The sequence below is a fragment of the Armigeres subalbatus genome, chromosome 3, assembly GCF_024139115.2.
Source record: "Armigeres subalbatus isolate Guangzhou_Male chromosome 3, GZ_Asu_2, whole genome shotgun sequence".
NCBI classification, from domain to species: domain Eukaryota; kingdom Metazoa; phylum Arthropoda; class Insecta; order Diptera; family Culicidae; genus Armigeres; species Armigeres subalbatus.
The window spans coordinates 164,410,412-164,431,924 of NC_085141.1; the positions used below are offsets into that span (position 1 = coordinate 164,410,412).

The window sequence follows — 21,513 nt, forward strand, 5'->3', positions numbered from 1 at the left end:
AAATGGTCACCCCAATGACCGTTTACTTAAAACTAAATACATTAGTATTGTCAAGATTAACATAAAACACGACTGAAATTGCACTTATTAGTTTCTCTGACACATTAAAATTAAACACAGAATAACATCTATTGAATAGACGAGACATGCTTCGTATGGGCTCATGTAGCCCATAGTTAGTTCTGGATGCAGGAAGATTGAAGAACGAGTGCGTTCGGAGGTTACGGCGGCGTGTGTTGATGTCCAGCATGCTAAGAAGCGTTGGGCAGTCGATGTCTGCTTGTAAAAGGTCGCCGATGAAGCAATCTTTAGGTGACTGCCAGAGTAGACGCGTCTACGCGACGCCGCGCGAAAATTGCACACAAAGAAATAACAATCAATAATTGAGATTCTCACGTCCGAATGTGTGAGTGGCGATAAAAGAAAAACAAACACTCCTAGATGGTGCTACTCAGCAAAGTTTGGGTAAAAATGAGTATATTTCCATATATTTTTTGACTCCTTCGCAACCATCGTGATGACTCGATCAATTTTGAGGTTATGAGCAGAAGGAAAACAAACATGTATTTACACATGCCGAATTGCACATCAGTGTGCGAGCGTTAAACGTCACTCATCTCTATAAGGAGCTGTCAAATCGTATGGGCGCTTCGCTTTGCACTTCGCGTCTACTCTGGCCGCACGCTTATTCACATTACGTCTTGCCTCAATCGAATCTAGATTGATGAGCATGCAACGTTTACTATAGCTGGGAAGGTTGACTGGATCTCTCCATCACAAATGTCTTAGAGCAAAGCGGACAAATTTGCGTAGGATAGTTTCGATGTGCTGAATTTTGTTCTGATAGGTACATATCCCGGAATTTCTTAGCAAATCGGAAAAGGAAACCTAGCTGTGAAGATGCCTTCGAAAGAATATATGCTACGTGGTCCTTGAATGTCATTTTCGTATCGACCAAAACATCTCGTTGAAGCTTTTTATTTTTTATTTTTTAACTAATTTTATTTGCTAATTATCTCGCCCATCCAGGACAAACATGTGGAAATTCGGTGAGAGAATTTCATTGTATATATTACATTGTATATATAAAATCGAAACTATATGATTATATAAAAGAACCATCAGGGCACCCGATTGAAGCGATTTGGATAGGAAGAGTGGAATCGCCAACTTCCTATTGTTAACATCTCGTGGATAAAGGGCGGGCTCTTCTCCCCATCTATTGGGTCAATCTGGGAAACGAGGGCTAGATTATATTATTGTATGTACGAACTTTCTTCTGGAAGGAGATTCTCTATTCATCCCGTGGATTCGCATAAGTGTCTCTGCTTATGAAACCACCCCACCCATTTTGGCCCTTCATACAGGAGTTTGATGAAATATAAACAATAATATAATCATGATCAAATCGTTTGTCAGATATGGCCAGTGCTATCGGCAGGTGCCTTGCTACAATAGATGGTAGTATCATCATCATCATCAATTTTATTTGCTAATTATCTAATACATGCATTCATCTCTTAGACTAGGTGTTCCGTGTTTTCTTAACACTATCATCCTTATTTGCTATGTTATATTTTTAGTTATTATTAATACATTTCAATTGCCTCTGGCAGTTAGAATTTTTCCTCTGGTTGAATTGAACCATGTAGGAATTACAATGTTTTCTACTTAAACTAAACTTAACCCAATTTATACTAAGGGTACAAAGAGTTACCAAAGTTACATAGAGTTACAAAGACCATGCTGAGGGTGGCTGGGTTCGATTCCCGGTACCGGTCTAGGCAATTTTCGGATTGGAAATTATCTCGACTTCCATGGGCATAAAAGTATCATCGTGTTAGCCTCATGATATACGAATGCAAAATTGGTAACCTGGCTTAGAAACGCAGTTAATAACTGTGGAAGTGCTTAATGAACACTAAGCTGCGAGGCGGCTCTGTCCCAGTGTGGGGATGTAATGCCAATAAGAAGAAGAAGAAGACAAAGAGTTAATCGTTGCAATAGAAGATTGCAACGATTTTTGTCTAAAATTGGACATTATTTTGTTGGACATTTGTTGCAATGTCTCAATATTAGAAATTCTATGAAGATCATTGGTACTATACCACGGAGGCAACTTCAGAATCATTTTCAGAATTTTATTTTGAATCCTCTGAAGTGCCTTCTTTCTGGTATTGCAGCAACTAGTCCATATTGGCACAGCATACAACATGGCAGGTCTAAAAATTTGTTTGTAAATCAAAAGTTTGTTCTTAAGACATAGTTTTGATTTTCCGTTTATAAGTGGATATAGACACTTAATATATTTGTTACATTTGGCTTGAAGGCCTTCAATGTGATTTTTAAAAGTTACTTTTTGATCTAGCAGAAGTCCTAAATATTTAGCTTCGCTAGACCAATTAATTGGAACCCCATTCATAGTGACAATATGTCTGCTAGAATGTTTCAAATAAGAAGCTTTTCCATTTTTGCAAGTAAGTGGAGAAAATATCCAAACTTTTTTGCAATCTACTACAAATGACACGAAGTCTATGCCCTTTGGCTGAGAGACCTGTGTCATCTGCAAACGAAGATTTTTGACACCCTGGTGGTAAATCAGGTAAGTCAGAAGTAAAAATGTTATACAAAATGGGCCCCAGTATGCTGCCTTGGGGGACACCAGCCCTTACAGGTAATCTATCAGATTTAGAATTCTGATAGTTTACCTGCAGTGAGCGATCTGATAAATAATTTTGGATCAGTTAAATAATGTACAGAGGAAAATTAAAATTCATAAATTTTACAATCAAGCCTTCATGACAAACACTGTCAAATGCTTTCTCTATATCAAGAAGGGCAACTCCAGTCGAATATCCTTCAGATTTGTTGAGCCGAATTAAGTTCGTAACTCTTAATAACTGATGGGTGGTTGAATGCCCATGGCGAAAACCAAATTGCTCATCAGCAAAAATAGAATTGTCATTAATATGAACCATCATTCTATTTAAAATAATCTTTTCAAACAGTTTGCTTATTGAAGAAAGCAAACTGATGGCGATAACTAGAAGCCTCAGCTGGATTTTTGTCCGGCTTCAAAATTGGAACAACTTTGGCGTTTTTCCATTTATCTGGGAAGTATGCCAATTGAAAACATTTGTTAAATAAATTAACCAAAAAGGATAAAGAGCTCTCAGGAAGTTTTTTGATAAGTATGTAGAAAATACCATCATCACATTTATATTTTTAAATTTTCTAGTAATATATCTCACTTCATCCAAATTAGTTCCGAAGGGTCGAAGGGTCAAAAACATTATCTTGGTTGAGAATGGCTTCGAAGCTTCGTGTAACCTGATCCTCAATTGGACTAGTGAGACCTAGACTAAAATTATGGGCACTCTCGAACTGCTGAGCAAGTTTTTGAGCCTTTTCGCCATTTGTAAATAAAATTATATTTCCCTCTTTAAGCGCTGGAATTGGCTTTTGAGGTTTTTTAAGAATTTTCGTTAATTTCCAAAAGGGTTTCGAACTGGGATCCAACTTCGAGACATTATTCTCAAAGTTGGTATTTCTCAGAATAGCGAAACGTTTTGCCTTTCTCGTACAACAAAGTTGTACCGAAAGGCTATCATTTCACTCTGAAAACGAACTTTTTACAGGAACATCTGATAGTAACATTTCTTATACCATTCGACTCAGTTTGATGAATCGAGGTGATGTCTGTGTGTGTGTGTGTATGTTTGTGTGTCTGTATGGTCATTATTTCAACCTGAAAAACTCACACGATTTTCATGTACTTAGACTTAACTGATTTTATCGCAACAAGTTGCATTCCGCAGAGCCACTTTTCTAATTACATGCTATTTAATTTCATCAAGATTGATTAATGCGTTCGCAGCTGACAAGGAAAATGGTTTAGGCAGTTTTCCATTTTTTCCATATAATCGGGACTACGAGCATTGAGCAGCTACCATGCTGTAATATAAATTACGTTTGCTCGATGGGTTAGAAACCTCGCTACGGCAATATCGATAACGCTAACGCAACGAGCAAAGCTTTTCAAAGCTTGCAATGTGGAACGTGCTGATCACGAAAACTAATCGACGAACAACGTACGCGCTTTTGAGTGTAGAGCAGGGTTGCCAATACGTTTTGGGAAATGTCTGGCATGCTATATCTTAAGAATCTGGCAAAATCTGGCGAAGAAATTTGTCTTTATCATTTTTAAAATTAAGTCATTCGAACTTAAAATATGATCTAATAATGTAGACCTATTTTAATTAAGTCCAAGTTAAAAAAGAATGTTTTTCTAAAAGAGGGTCTGCTTCCGCCTAAGATATTCCTCAAATCAATTCTATATTCGTAAAACTGAGATTCTTGAAGCTCATAACAATTTAAATATTTCAGAAAATTCAGATCGAATTGAATGATATCTAAGCTCTGAAAGATCTATAAATTATAAATAGAATATGAGTAATTATTAGAAAAACTTGACTTCTTTTAAAACAGCGGGGTTCGTTTTTAATTTGAATTTCTAAGTAACTCAAAATGATGATTAATTTATTTTCAATTTGATCGATTAACAAATGGAGCTCAATTTAAAAAGTATTCAGATTAAAAATGGTAAGCCCACAGATTTCCCAAAAAAGAATATTTCTAAACATAGGTAATAATTGAATTTTACAAAAAAATAGTACCATCATATTTTTTATGAATTGTCCATAACAGAGGATTATGATCTTCCGAAGCGTAGCAATTGCATGAGAAGGGGGTTAAGACAATAATTTGTTACTCAGAGAACTATAATGAAAAGCTTTGAACAAAATTGCGCTCCTCTAAGACGAGTATCATGAGTTTTCCACTTTTACGGAGGTTCCGAATCATGAGAATGGGCTACTACAATGAGAATGGGCTACTACAATCATTCGTTATTCAGAGACTGATGAGTTTTATGAACTGTCCTCTTTTACGGATGCCTCGAATCTTCCGAAGGACCTCCGGTTGTCACTCAGGTCCATCAAAATAATATTCATGGTGTTTCGGATCTTGGAGGTCCAAGCCTGCCGATCACTGTACAGTGTACATGCTTAAAAATAATTGTAAAACAAAAAATGTTTAAATAAAGAAGAATTTTACTACTACTACTTTCGGATCTTCCAGAAGGACATCGGATTGTTGAATAACCAGGAATGGTGATAAACCTTGGAAAAAGACAATTTAATTACATTCTATTGGGATTATTATTACAGATCGTTGCAAGCATTTCGAGAACTCGATACGCAAGAAATGACGCCAATAAGTGGCCTTGACATCTTTGATCTCGAATATCTGAGAACCTGCATGGTTAAACTGCAGTCCGGACCAACATCCGCGGAAGCTACACCTTCACTTTGATTACAAAAGATTGAAATTGATTCAAAAATTAGTTTGAGTTGCGGTTATTGAAATGCTAATGTACTGTGTATGACTGTTTGTACTGTAGCATCCCGAGCAGCAAACTTTTATTAGACGATTTTCTGTGACTCGATATTTTTTTCCGATTCTGGTCACAAAAAATCTGTCTGATATTTGAAAAGTCTGGCATTGTGGATGGTTTTTCTTTTTCTCTTTTTGCTGCCAAAAAGTCTTGCAGTGCCAGACATGTCTGGCATAATGGCAACCCTGGTGTAGAGCCGACTCGATGATGTTTATTGCCATTATACTTCATCGGAGCATTCGCACCAACACAGTTGTACGTTTCATCGTTGGCAACAGAAATTGCACTCGAAAACGACACGATTAACTGCTGGTTCGTACGCTCGTGGCCATGGTGGTGTTTGCGTTTGTTTTGTGTCATACATTGGAAGGGGAAAAAGAAGGGGTTTCATTGATGCTTCAACATGCTGTTTGGTTTGGGTGGTGTGTGGTATGATGGGTGGTGTGGAGTTATGGTGAAGTTTGGGTGATTTCAGGTGATTATAGAATGAAGCCCGTGATGAATTTCAAATTCACCACATGTTTATCTACATATATTCCCAAAACCCCAAATCTGGCGTAATAGTTTTCGTACAGTGCCGAAGCTCAAATTATGATTGTTCAGCATAACTAAGCAAACGATTTATCATTATTTCAGCCCCATACGCGTTATGGTTCTTTCATCTCGTGCTCTTGAAAAAAATATTGGAAAAGCACGTGGTTTACAAAATGGCCGATTTCTGGCTTCATTCTATAATCACCTTCAAGGGCAAATTTGAATATAGTTTTCGTTTTATACATCTCCTTATTTCCATATTATATTATGTACGCGATTTTGTTAGTCTTCTATTTATATTTAGGAATCGTTCAAAAATGGCATTGGGGCCTTGGCGAAGGGGGGTGGGGGTGTCGTTGGTTGAATAATCTTAAATGTATTTGACGTCATATTCTAGTCGGCCTTGAGAGTTATTGGCTTAATTTTCAATATGTTCGTGTACATTTCACTCCGAAATCGAACCTTTTATAGAAGTCTTGGAGACCCATGATGTTATATACCAACCCGACCAGTTAGTCATATCAATACGTGTTACAAATAACAATACTCGAAATAATTTCTCTGTCAAAAATGGATGAAAGAAAATTTCACGATCGTCATAACTTGATTATAACATAATGTATTCTGCTTATTTTACAGAAAAACAAAATTGCCAACATTTTTGGTAGATAGGAATTGTAAAAAAACGAAGTTACCACCTTCAGTATATCTTGATTTAATCGAGAAAGGCATCGTCACCGCTAGGTGGATTAATTTGGATTTTTTAAATTCATTTTGCAAATCTCGCCAAATAACTTTCAAAGCGGGATCGCGAGTTCTTTGGTATTGCCTTCGCCTCACATTTTTAAGACGGATCAGTAGCTGAAGATCGTCGTCAATAATAATGGAGTTGATTTTAATTTCACATTTAGGAATAGCAATGCCTCTGGCTTCGACAATTAAATTTGTCAAAGATACGAGAGCATTATCAATATCACTGTTGGTATCGAGAGGAATATCAACATCAAAATTCCTATCGATATACGTTTTATATAAATTCCAATCAGCCCTATGATAATTGAAAGTAGAGCTGATTGGATTATAAATGGCTTCTTGTGAGATTTCAAATGTCACAGGAAGGTGATCAGAGTCAAAGTCAGCATGAGTTACCAATTGGCCACACAGCTGACTTGAATCCGTTAAAACCAAATCAATTGTCGAAGGATTTCGAGTGGATAAAAAACAAGTTGGGCCATTGGGATATTGAATAGTATAATATCCCGCAGAACAATCTTCAAATAAAATTTTGCCGTTGGAATTGCTTTGAGCATTATTCTATGAACGGTGTTTGGCATTGAAGTCACCAATTACGAAGAATTTTGATTTGTTGCGAGTCAGAATTTGAAGATCAGCTTTCAACAAATTCTTTTGCTGCCCATTGCATTGAAAAGGCAAATAGGCTGCAACGAAGGAAAATTGACCAAAATTTGTTTCAACAGAAACTCCCAAGGTTTCAAAACTTTGGTTTCAAACGAAGAAAATAATTTATGTTTGATACGTCTATTAATGACAATGGCGACCCCACCACAGGCGCTGTCAAGGCGATCATTTCTGTAGATAAAATAATTTGGATCTCTTTTAATGGAGAGTCCGGGCTTTAAATAAGTTTCTGTTATAATGGCAATATGCACATTATGAACTGTTAGGAAGTTGAATAATTCATCTTCCTTACCCTTTAGAGAGCGGGCATTCCAATTTAGAACTTTCACACAATTATTTAGATCCATTAAAACGGAGTCCGATAACAATTTTTTGTGTGTACTTTATACCAACCTGAACTGCTTCAGTTTTGGTATTTGCTTTGCACATTGCATCAATCATGTGATGCAATTTTTCAGTTAAAAAATCAAAATCGGAAGCAGTCATGTTACCTGAATCGGCAACATGACCATTATTTTCCGTTGGGGCATGGGTATAAACCTCATTTTGAGAAGAGAAATTTTGTCTACCAGCAGCGATGTTTGCATACGTAGGTACATTCGAAAAATTGGAATTTATTGAAGTGCTTGCAACCCGTTGACGAGCGGCAAAATTTGTTTGTGAATTGTGGTGGGTATGAACTGCTCGACCGGTAACTGGTTTCGAAATTTGAGCGTTTGAAAAATTTCTACCCGTCGAATCTGGGATCCGAATTTTGCGAATTTGGGAATTTCCCGTCATCAATTTTGCACGGGAATTCAAAACTTTTTTGCGTGAAGGGCATTCCCAGAAATTGGATTTATGATTGCTCCCACAATTTGCACATTTAAATTTATTGGAATCTTCTCTCACAGGACATGCGTCCTTGGCGTGAGAGGTTCCACCAGAAATCATGCATTTAGCATCCATGTGACAATGTTTGGTTCCATGACCCCACTTTTGGCACTTACGGCACTGGGTGGGGTTTTGGAAATGTCCCCAGGCCTGCGGAAATGTTCCCATGTAACACGGACATGAGACATAATACAGGCCTTTTCCAAACTTTTCATATTATTTAGTTCACTTTTGTTAAAATGAACTAAATAAAATTCTTGAGAAATGCCCCTCTGGGAAGGATTTCTTTTTCATCTTAATTATTTGGACTGGTGAAAATCCAAGTAATTGAGAAATTTCAATTTTAATCTCATCCAGTGATTTATCATCACTGGGGAGACCTTTCAAGACGACTTTGAACAATCGCTCAGTTTTGTCGTCGTATGTGAAGAATTTATGGCGCTTCTCAGTTAAATACTGAAGAAGACGTTTGCGATCGTCAAAGGATCCCGGCAAAACGCGGCAGTCACCCTTCCTAGCAATCTGAAATGAAACCTTGATCCCCTGAAGATTACTCAAGATTTCATTCCGAAAGCCAGAAAACTCGGCAACAGATACCACAATTGGCGGAATCCGTTATTTCTTCGCATGAATCGAATCACCTGGGCTAGAGGTAGATTCGATTTTCTCAAATTCGTCATCAATCAAATCGAACTGATTGCTCAGTTCGATAGGAGAAGAAATAATGTCAACGTTAGATTTAGAAGGAATATCTGAAGTCTCCAGCTTCCTTCTATTTTTTCCGCGCTTGGGCAGGACGGAACCTTGTTTCTTTGAAGGAAGTGGAGAATTCAGAGACTCCCCCTTCCTCTTGTTTTTATTAATGCTCATGGCTGAGCGTAGGGGCCCTCCTTAGCCGTGCGGTAAGACGCGCGGCTACAAAGCAAGACCATGCTGAGGGTGGCTGGGTTCGATTCCCGGTGCCGGTCTAGGTAATTTTCGGATTGGAAATTGTCTCGACTTCCCTGGGCATAAAAGTATCATCGTTGTTAGCCTCATGATATACGAATGCAAAAATGGTAACCTGGCTTAGAAACCTCGCAGTTAATAACTGTGGAAGTGCTTAATGAACACTAAGCTGCGAGGCGGCTCTATCCCAGTGTGGGGATGTAATGCCAATAAGAAGAAGAAGAAGAAGGCTGAGCGTGGAGACGTGACCTTCTAAGAGGTTTTTTCCCAGAACGGTGTCCCTGTAGGATTACCACCGCTTGTCGGAATTTTACTTCCGCAAACGGGTCCAACGTAAAACGAAGGCACGGGTTCTTGCAAAGATCGTAACGGGATCAGTGGGTACAAATAGCGCTAAGAAGCACCGTTGAAATTAAAATAGCTTCGGGTAGTATTAAAAACCCCTCCCCTTTGGTTCAGAAAGGGTAAGGGCGCGTTCTGCCAACTTGGTCGAGACAGATTTCAAGTGTGAACAAGTTACTACATGGACGTTCTAAAGTGCCTGAATGAAATGTGTAGCTTGTGAGGAGCCCTTGAAGATGTGATGTTGGATCAGTATCTTGATATTAATTAGAATTTATAATGTAAATTATTATAATTTTTTTAATAACACTACTTTATTCCGTTACGTATTTAGTATACTTGAGTTTTAACTAAAAACACAATGTCAGATTTGATCACAAATACAATGTCGGTACTAATTACAAACTTATACTTATCAGTATTTTTACTTGATTCGCGATCCTAATTAAAAACTCCGATATAATAATATTCATAGTTTATCGCGTGTATTCAGAATGTTTTGTTTAAAATTACAAGACCTAATAATGATCCATAATTTACATCCGCTGAACCATTCTGAACGGCCGTATTGAGAATATCACCTATAACATCTTCTCTGCTTAAATAACAGACGCGAGACGCCTGATGCTGGATTATCTGATTTTCCTTAATCTCTGGTGCTTGGCCCGGTCCCGGTGGAACTTATATTGAGTATCCTTCGGAAAGAATCTGTGCCCGGGATGGGGGAGTCAATTAAGGCAACATTCGTTTGAACAGTGACTTGTCTTTGTGGGCGGGGACTCGAGCTCGAGTGTCGATTTCGGGAGTCTTGTGGCGCTTTCGCGCGGACCAGCACTGTCAACAGGTAGCAGAGACCCTCGCGTGCGTGTTGATGGTGTTGGTTTGCATGGGAGAGCTGTTGGATTCGTCGGGTCGTCGTTTGGGTCTTTGTTTGCAGCAGCGTATGGGTAGTTTTGAGACTTTGGTCTTGAAATGATATTCTCAAGCATTTGTCTTACATTATTTCTCCCTCCCCTCGGATAGGTTATCTTGCCGCGATGGGTGGGCTTACGCCATTAGCACTGATATGGCAACCAAAGACATATCCTGTCGTGGTGATATCACATGTTGACTATTTTTTGTTTAATGCCGCGTCACATATAATCTGGCATTGATGCACTGATTTTACGCATGTGCATGTGATTCAACGGACATCGTATCTTGGAGCCTTGAATGGTGGTGCAGACAGGTAGAGGTCCTTTTCATCAGTGATAATGATCTCTGCTATGCGGCAATACTTTTCTGAGGCGTTCCCTGATGATGATGAGTCGTAGCCACGCTTAAACATAGCTAGGTAGGAATTAACCAGTAGAAAATATCATCAAGACATTCTGCATTTTTTCACGTTTGCTTAACTCTTAAGCGGTGCTTAGTTATACGCTTGAACTAGGATACTCGCCTGAGAGGAGGTGACCTTTAGCAATAGAGACAATGAACTGACATCAAAACGTAACATAATCTACAATGAGTATAGAATTGAAATGAATAACGTAGGAAACATAAGATAACTAAGACAGACAGAGTAATAATGACACAGTGCGAAACATTCGACATAATTATGACTAGATTAACAGTAGATCCATAGACATAAAGATCTATTATAAGCCTTCCTAAGCCTAGCAAAAATTCGAAGCTCAAGAAATGTCTGTAAAATTATTACCTGTTGAATTTTATTCGGAGGCGATTTCGAAGCTTTTGAAGACCAACAGGCCCATAGCAACAGTATTCGGAGTTGTTAAGTTGAGAATTGTGGCCTGGTAAATAAACTAAATAGATTCCAAAATAAATTTTAAACGAGTCATATTTATCAAAATCTAGTGCGTTATTATTGTTTCAAAATGCTTTTCAATTCGAGTTTTCTCTCTTTGTCATCATATCTACAATAAGACTGACTCTCGCGATAGATTTTAGGCTTATTATTTTTTGAGCTTCATTTGTTTGATGGAAACTGCAAATTTAGAAAAAAAAAATGACTGACTAGTTTTTGTTTGCGTTAACATTGTAGTAGGGATAGTAATGATAATTGCTGATCTCGATGAAATTGTGAAAAAGTGGTTGTTGATATGAAAATGGTGATGTTGTGTGGTTATGCAAGTGTTAGTGAAAAGGTTATACACAAGTTGGTATTGGTGGTGTAGACATAGTGACAGAAGAAGCTAGGTAAAAGATAGAGTTGATTTGGGATGGGAACATGTTCGCAGTGAGTATGAAGAATGAAAATCAATATTGAGTTGAGGTGCTAGAAGTGGGAATTATTTTATAATTATACTAGAAATAATGTAAAATATTCGGTACATGTCCAATGAAAGCTAGTAGAAGTGTCGGTTCTTATATGATATATAACAGCGCTCGAAGGTCGATTCATTGTGTGTGTGTTCATGACTGTAAATAAGATATTGGTGATGACAGGGACAATAGTAATTATGATAGTATGGTGGTGAAAACGATAATAAGTGATACTACCGAGATTATTTTGTAGAAAACTATTCAAAACAGGCCTTAACAGTGACCATTTGAGCAACGTAGCTTAGAAACGTCTGTTAATGACCAAAATAGAGGCTCGTAGAAGCAAATTTAATCACCGGATCAACAGGATTAGACCTAGTGTTAAGTTGGAGTGATGAGTGATAGTTATAATGGTGAAAACAGTGATCATGTTATTGAAGGGGACTATTTAATAAAACTATTTGGATCAGGCCTAAAACAGTGACCATTTGAGCAACGTGGCTTAGGAACGTCTGTTATTGATCTAAAATAGAGGCTCATAGAAGCAAATTTAATTACCGTGGGGAATAACAGGGATGGACCCGGAGTAGAGTTTGAGTCGAGAGACTGCCAACGGGTTACATAAAAAAAAAAAAAAAAAAAAAAAAAAGCTTCGGGTAGTATTAAAAACTTCCTTCCGCAAAGAGAGAAAGAACCGCACGGCACGAAAGCACGATGCGGTCTGACCTCGTTAAAGCTGTTTATTTATCTGCCAAAGCGTATTCATGCTGGAGAAGAGAGTGTTTGCGTCCAAAAGATATGACCGAGCATTTAGCGACATTGAGCGTCATTCGGTTGATGCGGCACCATTCTGCAAAGGATTCAAACTATTGTCGCAGAAACATTGCATCTTGAGTTTGTCCAGAGAAACGGTTCAAGATGACTACCCTGTGGAACGCCGGATCGGACTGCAAACGGTGAGGAATGTGATCTCCAATTTTCACCGCTATACTGCGACCTGATAAATAGGATTGAAGCCAGCTGAGCAGAGCGTTATTTATGCCTAATTTGTTAAATTTTGCTATGGCAATCTGGTGATTCATTTTGTCGATTGCAGCAGAAATATCTGTATAGATTGCATCCACCTGATGGCCACCTGATGGATTCTCTATTTGTCTTATTACAAAGGAAGTGAAGCACGCTAGGTTAGTGGTCGTTGAACGTGTGGGCATAAACCCGTGTTGGTCGTTTGAAATGTAATTGGCGTAGCTTGAAGTCAATTTGCCAAGAACAATCAACTCAAGTAGCTTGGAAACGGCGCACAGCGCAGCTATTCCCCGGTAGTTTGATACGGTCCTCTTGCAGCCCTTTTTGAAAATTGGAAATACATATGACTGCTTCCAGCAAACCGGAAACACCCCGGAAGTCAACGAGAGGTTGAATACTGCAGTAAGTGGTCTGACAAGCTACTCTGCGCAACGCTAAATAACAAGCGATGGGATATCGTCTGGGCCGTTAAAATTGGCCTTGTAAAAGTCGTATGAAATGCTTTCAGTCGGCTCGTGGAAGTTATGGAGCGGTTTTATCTTGAGTTGCATCTGGAAGGGAGGATGATGTCTGACAATCTTGACGAGCGGTGATGAGGCCTGCATAACCGAACAGCTCCCACGGAGTTCGTTGCTGATGAAAAGCAGGTCAAGTATTCGGTTGTTTTCATTTTCCACATCATTCATCTGGTTCAGTCCAGCTGTGCTGTACGCGTCAAGCAGCAAACGAGACGTCTGGCCGATCAGGAATCTCAATGCAATCGGGAAGAGAAATCTCGATTTATGGCGCTGCCAATTGATTGAGCTCAAGTTGAAGTCACCGAGGTCCTAATTACGAGACCACCCAGTTAAACGAAGCGAGATGACGCAGATGAAGGGAGCGGCATCAGCAGTAGTTACAGCGACCCACAATTGCTTAACCGACGAGTTTCCAGGAGGACTCACTAAGCAAGATTTGAAGCAGGAGCGAACAGCTAACAGAACACCCCCTCCAGTGTTTTTGTTACTGTTAGAAGATGACCTATCTTGCCGATAAACGTAGTATGATTCGTCGAAGAGTTGATTTACGGTGGTATTATAGTTGAGCCAGGTTTCGGTGAAGGCATATACGTCGTAGCAGCCATCGTTAAGGGCCAAATGATAATCAGCAAGAGAACTATTGATCCCGCCGACGTTCTGGTAGTATATCAATACATTCAAAGATTCTTGAACCGCACGCCTATCACTTGAAACATACGGTAACATGGAGTTGAACTGGCGTGAAGATGGTGTAGCAATACTGGAAATCGGAATGCTCTCAGGAACAGAAGATACTGGTAACTGATTGTACCTGCCGATTATAGGATTTCGGAAGAACCCGTCTCCCAACTCAGACGCAAGACCGGGACGACTGCTGGTCACTGGCAGCGGAAGCTCGACTGCGCTGAGAGGAATAGGGGCTTCCTTACAGCTAGTATCGATTGTACGTCCCGGTGAACAATTTGACGACTGGGTTGCAGCGGCTTGATGATGAGGTCCGGAAGTACTGTGTGATGCTTGTAGGCACGGCATTCGGGTGGATTCGCTGCAAATCGGGAAACATTCATATGGAGACTGAGATGATGGCTGATCATACTTGCCGAAAGTTGGTGTCCGGAAGACCTCGTCTCCCAACTCACACACAGGGCCGGGACGGCTGCTGTTCGCTGGCTAGAATGGCTCTACTGCGTTGAGTGGAACAGAGGCTTCCTCACAGCTGGTGTCAAACGTGCGTACCGGCTGAGAACTAGATGAATGCATAGCAGAGACTTGACGGAGAAATGGTAATTGATTCTTGCAAATGCGACGATCCTGTTCGTTCGATGAAACTCGGACTCAATTCCGAATGGATGTTAGCAGAGATAACAGAATTTTGGCTTGGCGCGAATCGAAAGTTTGGAGTAATTGTACTGCCGTTCTACGCATAACTGTCCCATGTACATAGGAAATCCCAGCAAACACGGGACAAATATGCGTATAACGGCAGTGTAGGCGACCAACCAGCAGAGGTTGAGAGTTGATCGATGATGCTGAAATTTGAATCGGCATCAGGCGATGAATGTCGATAAGAGATGTACTTGCCTTGAATAACAAGTTGGGAGTCCCCTAATCCGCCTCTAAACTCAGGGCCATGACGACTATGGTGAACACTGGCTGCAGTAGGCACGACTGAGTAAGAGGAACTGGGGACTCCCAAAATGCTTTTGTCGGTGCGTCCTAGTGGAAAGGTCTCGTGCATCGTGGCTGCCGAATTTAGCTTATTGGTTCCGGAGCAGAGGTTGGTGTCGACAACGGGAAGATTCCGCCAACAGGAGAAACCGTGACGGTTGGAGTATTTAGCAGCGGCTTCTACGTGTTTTTGAGCTGATATCCTCGAATTCCCGAAATAGAAGACCCGTAAGGCCATGTATTTGCATTAAGTGCGACTTCACAGAACTTGGAGTCAATCCCAGCTTTGAAAGATATGAAGCTCATACATTTAATGTCAATTCCTTTTTTCACCAGCGGTACCACTTTGACTGAATCTTCACACTGGATGCAGTGCTTCACCAGTTTCTCAATAGACTCTGGTTTGACGCTCGGGTGAATACGGGAGAGGTACAGCCAGAGCATCACTGCGGGCTCAGGGACTATAATGACCTCAGTCACAATGTCATTATTTGTCACTACCTTGGTACCGACAGCGAGTGGTTTGGATGGTAGTAGTCCATCTGTACGAGGTCGTTTCAGTGATGGTTGGCGCAGGCGCCCTCCAGACTCAGGATGAATAGGAGTTGAGTGGACGATTCCTCGTGATAAACGAGCAATTAGCTCACCTTGCTTCCCTATCTCCTTTCTAAGTTCCGCGTGGGCCAACTCCTGACTTTGAGTGATTGAATTGATCGCGTCTCCGAACGACAAGACGGTGGTTTTGAACCGAGCACACTTCATCAATTTCACACATTCGTCACACATCCAGAATAGGTTCGGACTGATCAGAAGCACGTTCACAAGGTTTTTATTCAGCTTTGGGTTTGAGCCAGAGCATTTCAAATGAATCATTCTGTCGCAGAAGCCCATGCATGTAACAGATTCCTCATCGGCTTTCACTGGCTTCGCACATTTGTCACAAGCAGAAGACATGATGTTGTGAGAGACAAAAACTGTTATTAAAACAACGATGGGGATGCTCTAATCTGCGTGACGCTTTAATTGTTATTCGATGCAATGCAAAAGTACGGTAGCAAAGAGAAGTGTAGCTAGAGCACAGGAAAACAAACACAAGGCGAAAACGATGCGCCGTCGTTGGTAAGCAATAAAATCAACACAAAGTTCTCATATCACAGATTATTTGCGCGCGATTCTCCACTGCAGAAAAGTGATATGTTACCTTGCCGCGGTGGGTCGGCTTACGCCATTAGCACTGAGATGGCAACCAAAGACATATCCTGTCGTGGTGGTATCACATGTTGACTATTTTTGTTTGGTGCCGCGTTACATATCTGGCATTGACGCACTAATTTACGGCATTTGCATGTGATCCAACGGACATCGTGTCTTGGAGCCTTGAATGGTAGTGCAGTCAGGCAGAGGCCTTTTCATCAGTGATAATGATGTGAGTTCTCTTCTTTTCGGCAATACTTTTCTGATGCGTTCCCTGTGACGCTGAGTCGTAGCCACGCTTATATTTAGCTAGCTAGGCATTTATTGAAAACAAAGTATTCAAGACATTCGTAGGCAATCGACTGCTGGATTCACGGAGTAGAAGTTTTTCAAAACTAGGAACGTGGTGCCAGTTTTAGTCAGTTGTTATGCCTCACTTCGAAGAGCAATAATAAAAAATACCACACATTATAATGATGGTATATGAACAATCTTATAACGGCTTCATTCTCGATAATTTTTACAAACAGATAGGCAATAGGCATGATGAAGCTTTAGCTTGCCACCGAAAAGTGAATCCTATACCTGACCTTGAATAGAACTTAATAGATAATCACCGTAATTAATCAACGATATTAAAGCTACTTGTTAGAACAGTTTAAAGCTATAGGCAACCTTGACAAAAAATATAATGGAACAAACTAAGTTCTTTAGCAGTTTCCACTTTTACATGATCCAACCAGGGTTGCCATTATGCCAGACATGTCTGGCACTGCAAGACTTTTTGGTAGCAAAAGAGAAAAGAAAAACCATCCACAATGCCAGACTTTTCAAATATCAGACAGATTTTTTGTGACCAGAATCGAAAAAAATATCGAGTCACAGAAAATCGTCCAATAAAAGTTTGCTGCTCGGGATGCTACAGTACAAACAGTCATACACAGTACATTAGCATTTCAATAACCGCAACTCAAACTAATTTTTGAATCAATTTCAATCTTTTGTAATCAAAGTGAAGGTGTAGCTTCCGCGGATGTTGGTCCGGACTGCAGTTTAACCATGCAGGTTCTCAGATATTCGAGATCAAAGATGTCAAGGCCACTTATTGGCGTCATTTCTTGCGTTTCGAGTTCTCGAAATGCTTGCAACGTTCTGTAATAATAATCCCAATAGAATGTAATTAAATTGTCTTTTTCCAAGGTTTATCACCATTCCTGGTTATTCAACAATCCGATGTCCTTCTGGAAGATCCGAAAGTAGTAGTAGTAAAATTCTTCTTTATTTAAACATTTTTTGTTTTACAATTATTTTTAAGCATGTACACTGTACAGTGATCGGCAGGCTTGGACCTCCAAGATCCGAAACACCATGAATATTATTTTGATGGATCTGAATGGCCACCGGAGGTCCTTCGGAAGATTCGAGGCATCCGTAAAGAGGACAGTTCATAAAACTCATCAGTCTCTGAATAACGAATGATTGTAGTAGCCCATTCTCATTGTAGTAGCCCATTCTCATGATTCGGAACCTCCGTAAAAGTGGTAAATTCATGATACTCGTCTTAGAGGAGTGCAATTTTGTTCAAAGCTTTTCATTATGGTACTCTGAGTAACAAATGATTGTCTTAACCCCCTTCTGATGCACTTGCTAGGCTGTGGAAGATCAAAATCCTCTGTATTGGACAATTCATAAAAATTATGACGGAACAATTTTTGTAAAATTCAATTATTATCTATATTTAGAAATATTCTTTTTTGGAAAATCTGTGGTCTTACCATTTTTAATCTGAATACTTTTTGAATTGAGCTCCGTTTGTTAATCGATCAAATTACAAATAAATTAAACATCATTATAGAGTTACTTAGAAATTCAAATTAAAAACGAACCCCGCTGTTTTAAAAGAAGTCAAGTTTTTCTAATAATTACTCATATTCTATTTATAATTTATAGATCTTTCAGAGCTTAGATATCATTCAATTCGATCTGAATTTTCTGAAATATTTAAATTGTTATGAGCTTCAAGAATCTCAGTTTTACGAATATAGAATTGATTTGAGGAATATCTTAGGCGGAAGCAGACCCTCTTTTAGAAAAACATTTTTTTTTTTTAACTTGGACTTAATTAAAATAGGTCTACATTATTAGATCATATTTTAAGTTCGAATGACTTAATTTTAAAAATGATAAAGACAAATTTCTTCGCCAGATTTTGCCAGATTCTTAAGGTATAGCATGCCAGACATTTCCCAAAACGTATTGGCAACCCTGGATCCAACTTACATTGAGTTTGTAGTGTCAACACAGCTTAAAAACATTGACGAAACAATGACTTAGGTAAACAAAGTGATTTGACGAACGCATAATCTACACTCAGAGCAAACAAAGTCAATTAATTTTCATTCTGCATAAATAAAAGTTAAAAAATAGAACACTAAAACGCAATATTTTTTTTTTATATTTTCAAAGTGGTCACAAAAAGCTAACACATTAAATAACTTATAATTGTACTATATGACTAAGTGGCCTTTCAAACCACATCAGATGCTTCTAAGGAAAAAAAGAAGACATTGCATTTTAAATATTGCTTTTAATAACTAGAAAAACGTTGTACTAGAAATCTTGAAATTATCATTTTAGCCTTTGATCATTGACTAGTTTGCATTCAATTACATTTTGCATTAGTGTCGAGTCGATTCCAAATCCGAACCTCACTTCACCCCATCCTTATCCTACCCCATGGCGTTCAAGTGGTCTGCACGGACTCTTCTGCCATTACCCTCTCTATTATCGGCTTTGGATTGACTTGCGCTCTCATTGCCCCACCAAACGCTGCAAAATGAAAATGAAAATGATTCTCCACTGCAGAAAAGTGACACTAGTAACCGAAAGCAATAAATATACAATTACGACGCGGTTCAGCCGGTATTACACGGGAATAGTTAAAACAAAATCGGAGTGAATAACGTACACGATCCACCGACAACAACATTCAATGTAGAAGTCTCTTGTAGCTTTCACTAAAATGTCACGTAACCAGTACGTACAAATCACGTCAGGTTCACCTGATCAAACACGTAACTTATTTCAAGCTTCACGTCATTAGTACTTGAAGATCCAGTCAAAGAAAAGATATTTTAGTTACTAGATAAAGATTGTCGCTTCGGTTCCCTTTGTTCTGCTGTGTCCGGAACATGTTGGGTACCAAGCTGTCAAATCGTATGGATTTTCCTTCTCTGACATTTAATGAACCTTCCCTTTTTCAGAATCCCTATGTTAATCCATCCGTATGACCGAGTAACACTGACTACTGTGAATGGCAACACAGCTTTAACCAATATTGACACAGAAGAATGCTTGCTAGCACTATGCATGAATTGTCACTACATCGTCATACCGGACGTCGATAACCATACGATAATACATGCTGTTGATGAACTCATTCAGTCTCATCAGGCTTGTGATCGAACAATCCGCACTATTGCTAGAATTTCACCAGAAGTTCGTGAACCTTGTGTTAAACATTTGATTCAACACGTGGCAGGATGCATTTCAGTGGACTTCGAAATCGTGAGACAATGTAAAGACAATTGCAAATCAGTTTTGTATGAAATTTCAGATATGGATCAACTGCCCGATGAAGAAACTTTCCATCTTATTGATGTTTTCATCATAAAGCCTGAAATAATAGAAGAATTTCAATTCAGTCTTAGAGAGTTGAATCAAAGAGCAATTCGTTCACTTGCCGAACAACCCTTGCCATTGGAACAAGGACATCGTGCTATATGCCAATGCATCGAATATGCCTGCGCGAACTGCAAGGCTAATGCCATCCTTCTTTGCACAACAACAAGCTTGTGTGAAGCAGAAAAACTATCCAGACGAAAATTACCCTGTCCGATGCTCGTGACAACCGACAACGAAGAAGCATTGTACTTTCTTTTGCTGCGAAAATACTGTTTCCCAGTTTGTATATCAGAAGATATGAAATCCATTCGACAAATTATTAAGTATGCGACGATTTATGGACGGAAATTTGAATTTTTGAAGCCTGGCAATTTCCTCGTAACTGGTTTTGGTGAGCACCTTGTGCAAGGTTTAGAATTGCGTTACGTGCCAGATGATTTTATTTCTGGGGAGCAATAAAACAAAATTGAAATACCTTTGTGAACAAGTTTATTTGTATTTAAAAAAAAAATTCCTAGTAATAAGCGCAACTAGCTCAGCTCAACTGGCAACAAAAATCACAAAACGAACAAATGAAAACGAACGACTTTATTTCGTTGAGCTGAGCACAATCTAAATATATAAAAATGAGTTTGCATTTCCTTTGAGGCAATACAACTCACGAATGGATGTGAGATTTCCTCACTAATCGATTCGTCTTGGGATCAGCCGAGTTTATATATAACTAAACTAAATGATTGACAAATCAAAAAATAAAACTCGATCCCACGAAACCAGTACGCTTGTGCTTTCCCTACTAAGCTACGAAGGACTTCCGTCGTCCTCCGCAGCTTAGCGGGTACTGATGAAACCTAGCACCGGGCTGGTAGCCGAACTCTCGCAATGCATTTTCAGAACTAATTCTCTCATATGTAGTTTTTGTACAATGGGATCTGACGACCAACTGGCACAACCTCACACAACCCTACTTCATCGAGCGCCGTTGCTGAATGACAACTTTCGTAATCATTTTCCAATGCTTCCACAGATGTATAGAATTTCTACGCAGTACAAATAGCACGTGTTATCAAAGAATTTAGAGGGACAAGAGGCAATATGGACAGTAGACTGGCCCAGGATATAAAAAGTTGTCCCAGGATTGTGCCTTCGGGTGAGAAAGTCAATATCTGAAATTTTCAGCTGAAACGCTTGTTGCATAAGCTGACACATATGATTTGAAGGCATCAGGCATCAGGAACATGTGGGAATGGAACATATAAATCAAATGGGGGGACCATTATACTGCCGTCCCAAGCATATCTGCCCCATGTCGATTTTTATCATTTTTGAGTTTTTTGCAACAAACGTTCTAAATTAATGTATATTTTATGGTGAACAAATAAATACATATAGTTTGTTCGAAAACTTGGCGAAAAAATATCGGGTCATTTTGTCCCATTGTAGAATTTCCAAGCATAACTGTCCCATTGAAACAAATTTCATACAACATGTATTAAATTACTTCGAAGAGGCTAATTTTCATTATCAAATCATTCAGAGATAGAATATGAGTTGTGGTATAGTTTCAATGGGTAAAAAAGGTTAATC

General features: G+C 39.2%; 2 protein-coding genes across 5 annotated transcripts in view; one reads left to right on the forward strand and one right to left on the reverse strand.

Moving 5' to 3' along the window:
* The window catches only part of LOC134219596 (uncharacterized), a 34,651-nt gene extending 14,136 nt beyond the window's left edge, over window positions 1-20,515 (forward strand). Inside the window, exon 2 of the mRNA XM_062698385.1 lies at window positions 19,506-20,515. Coding sequence (XP_062554369.1) covers window positions 19,506-20,385 — 880 coding nt within the window. The 3' untranslated portion in view covers window positions 20,386-20,515. The remainder of the gene's footprint in view (window positions 1-19,505) is intronic.
* Window positions 1-21,513, reverse strand: part of LOC134219595 (DNA ligase 1) — a 153,556-nt gene that overhangs the window by 119,798 nt on the left and 12,245 nt on the right. The window lies entirely within an intron of this gene.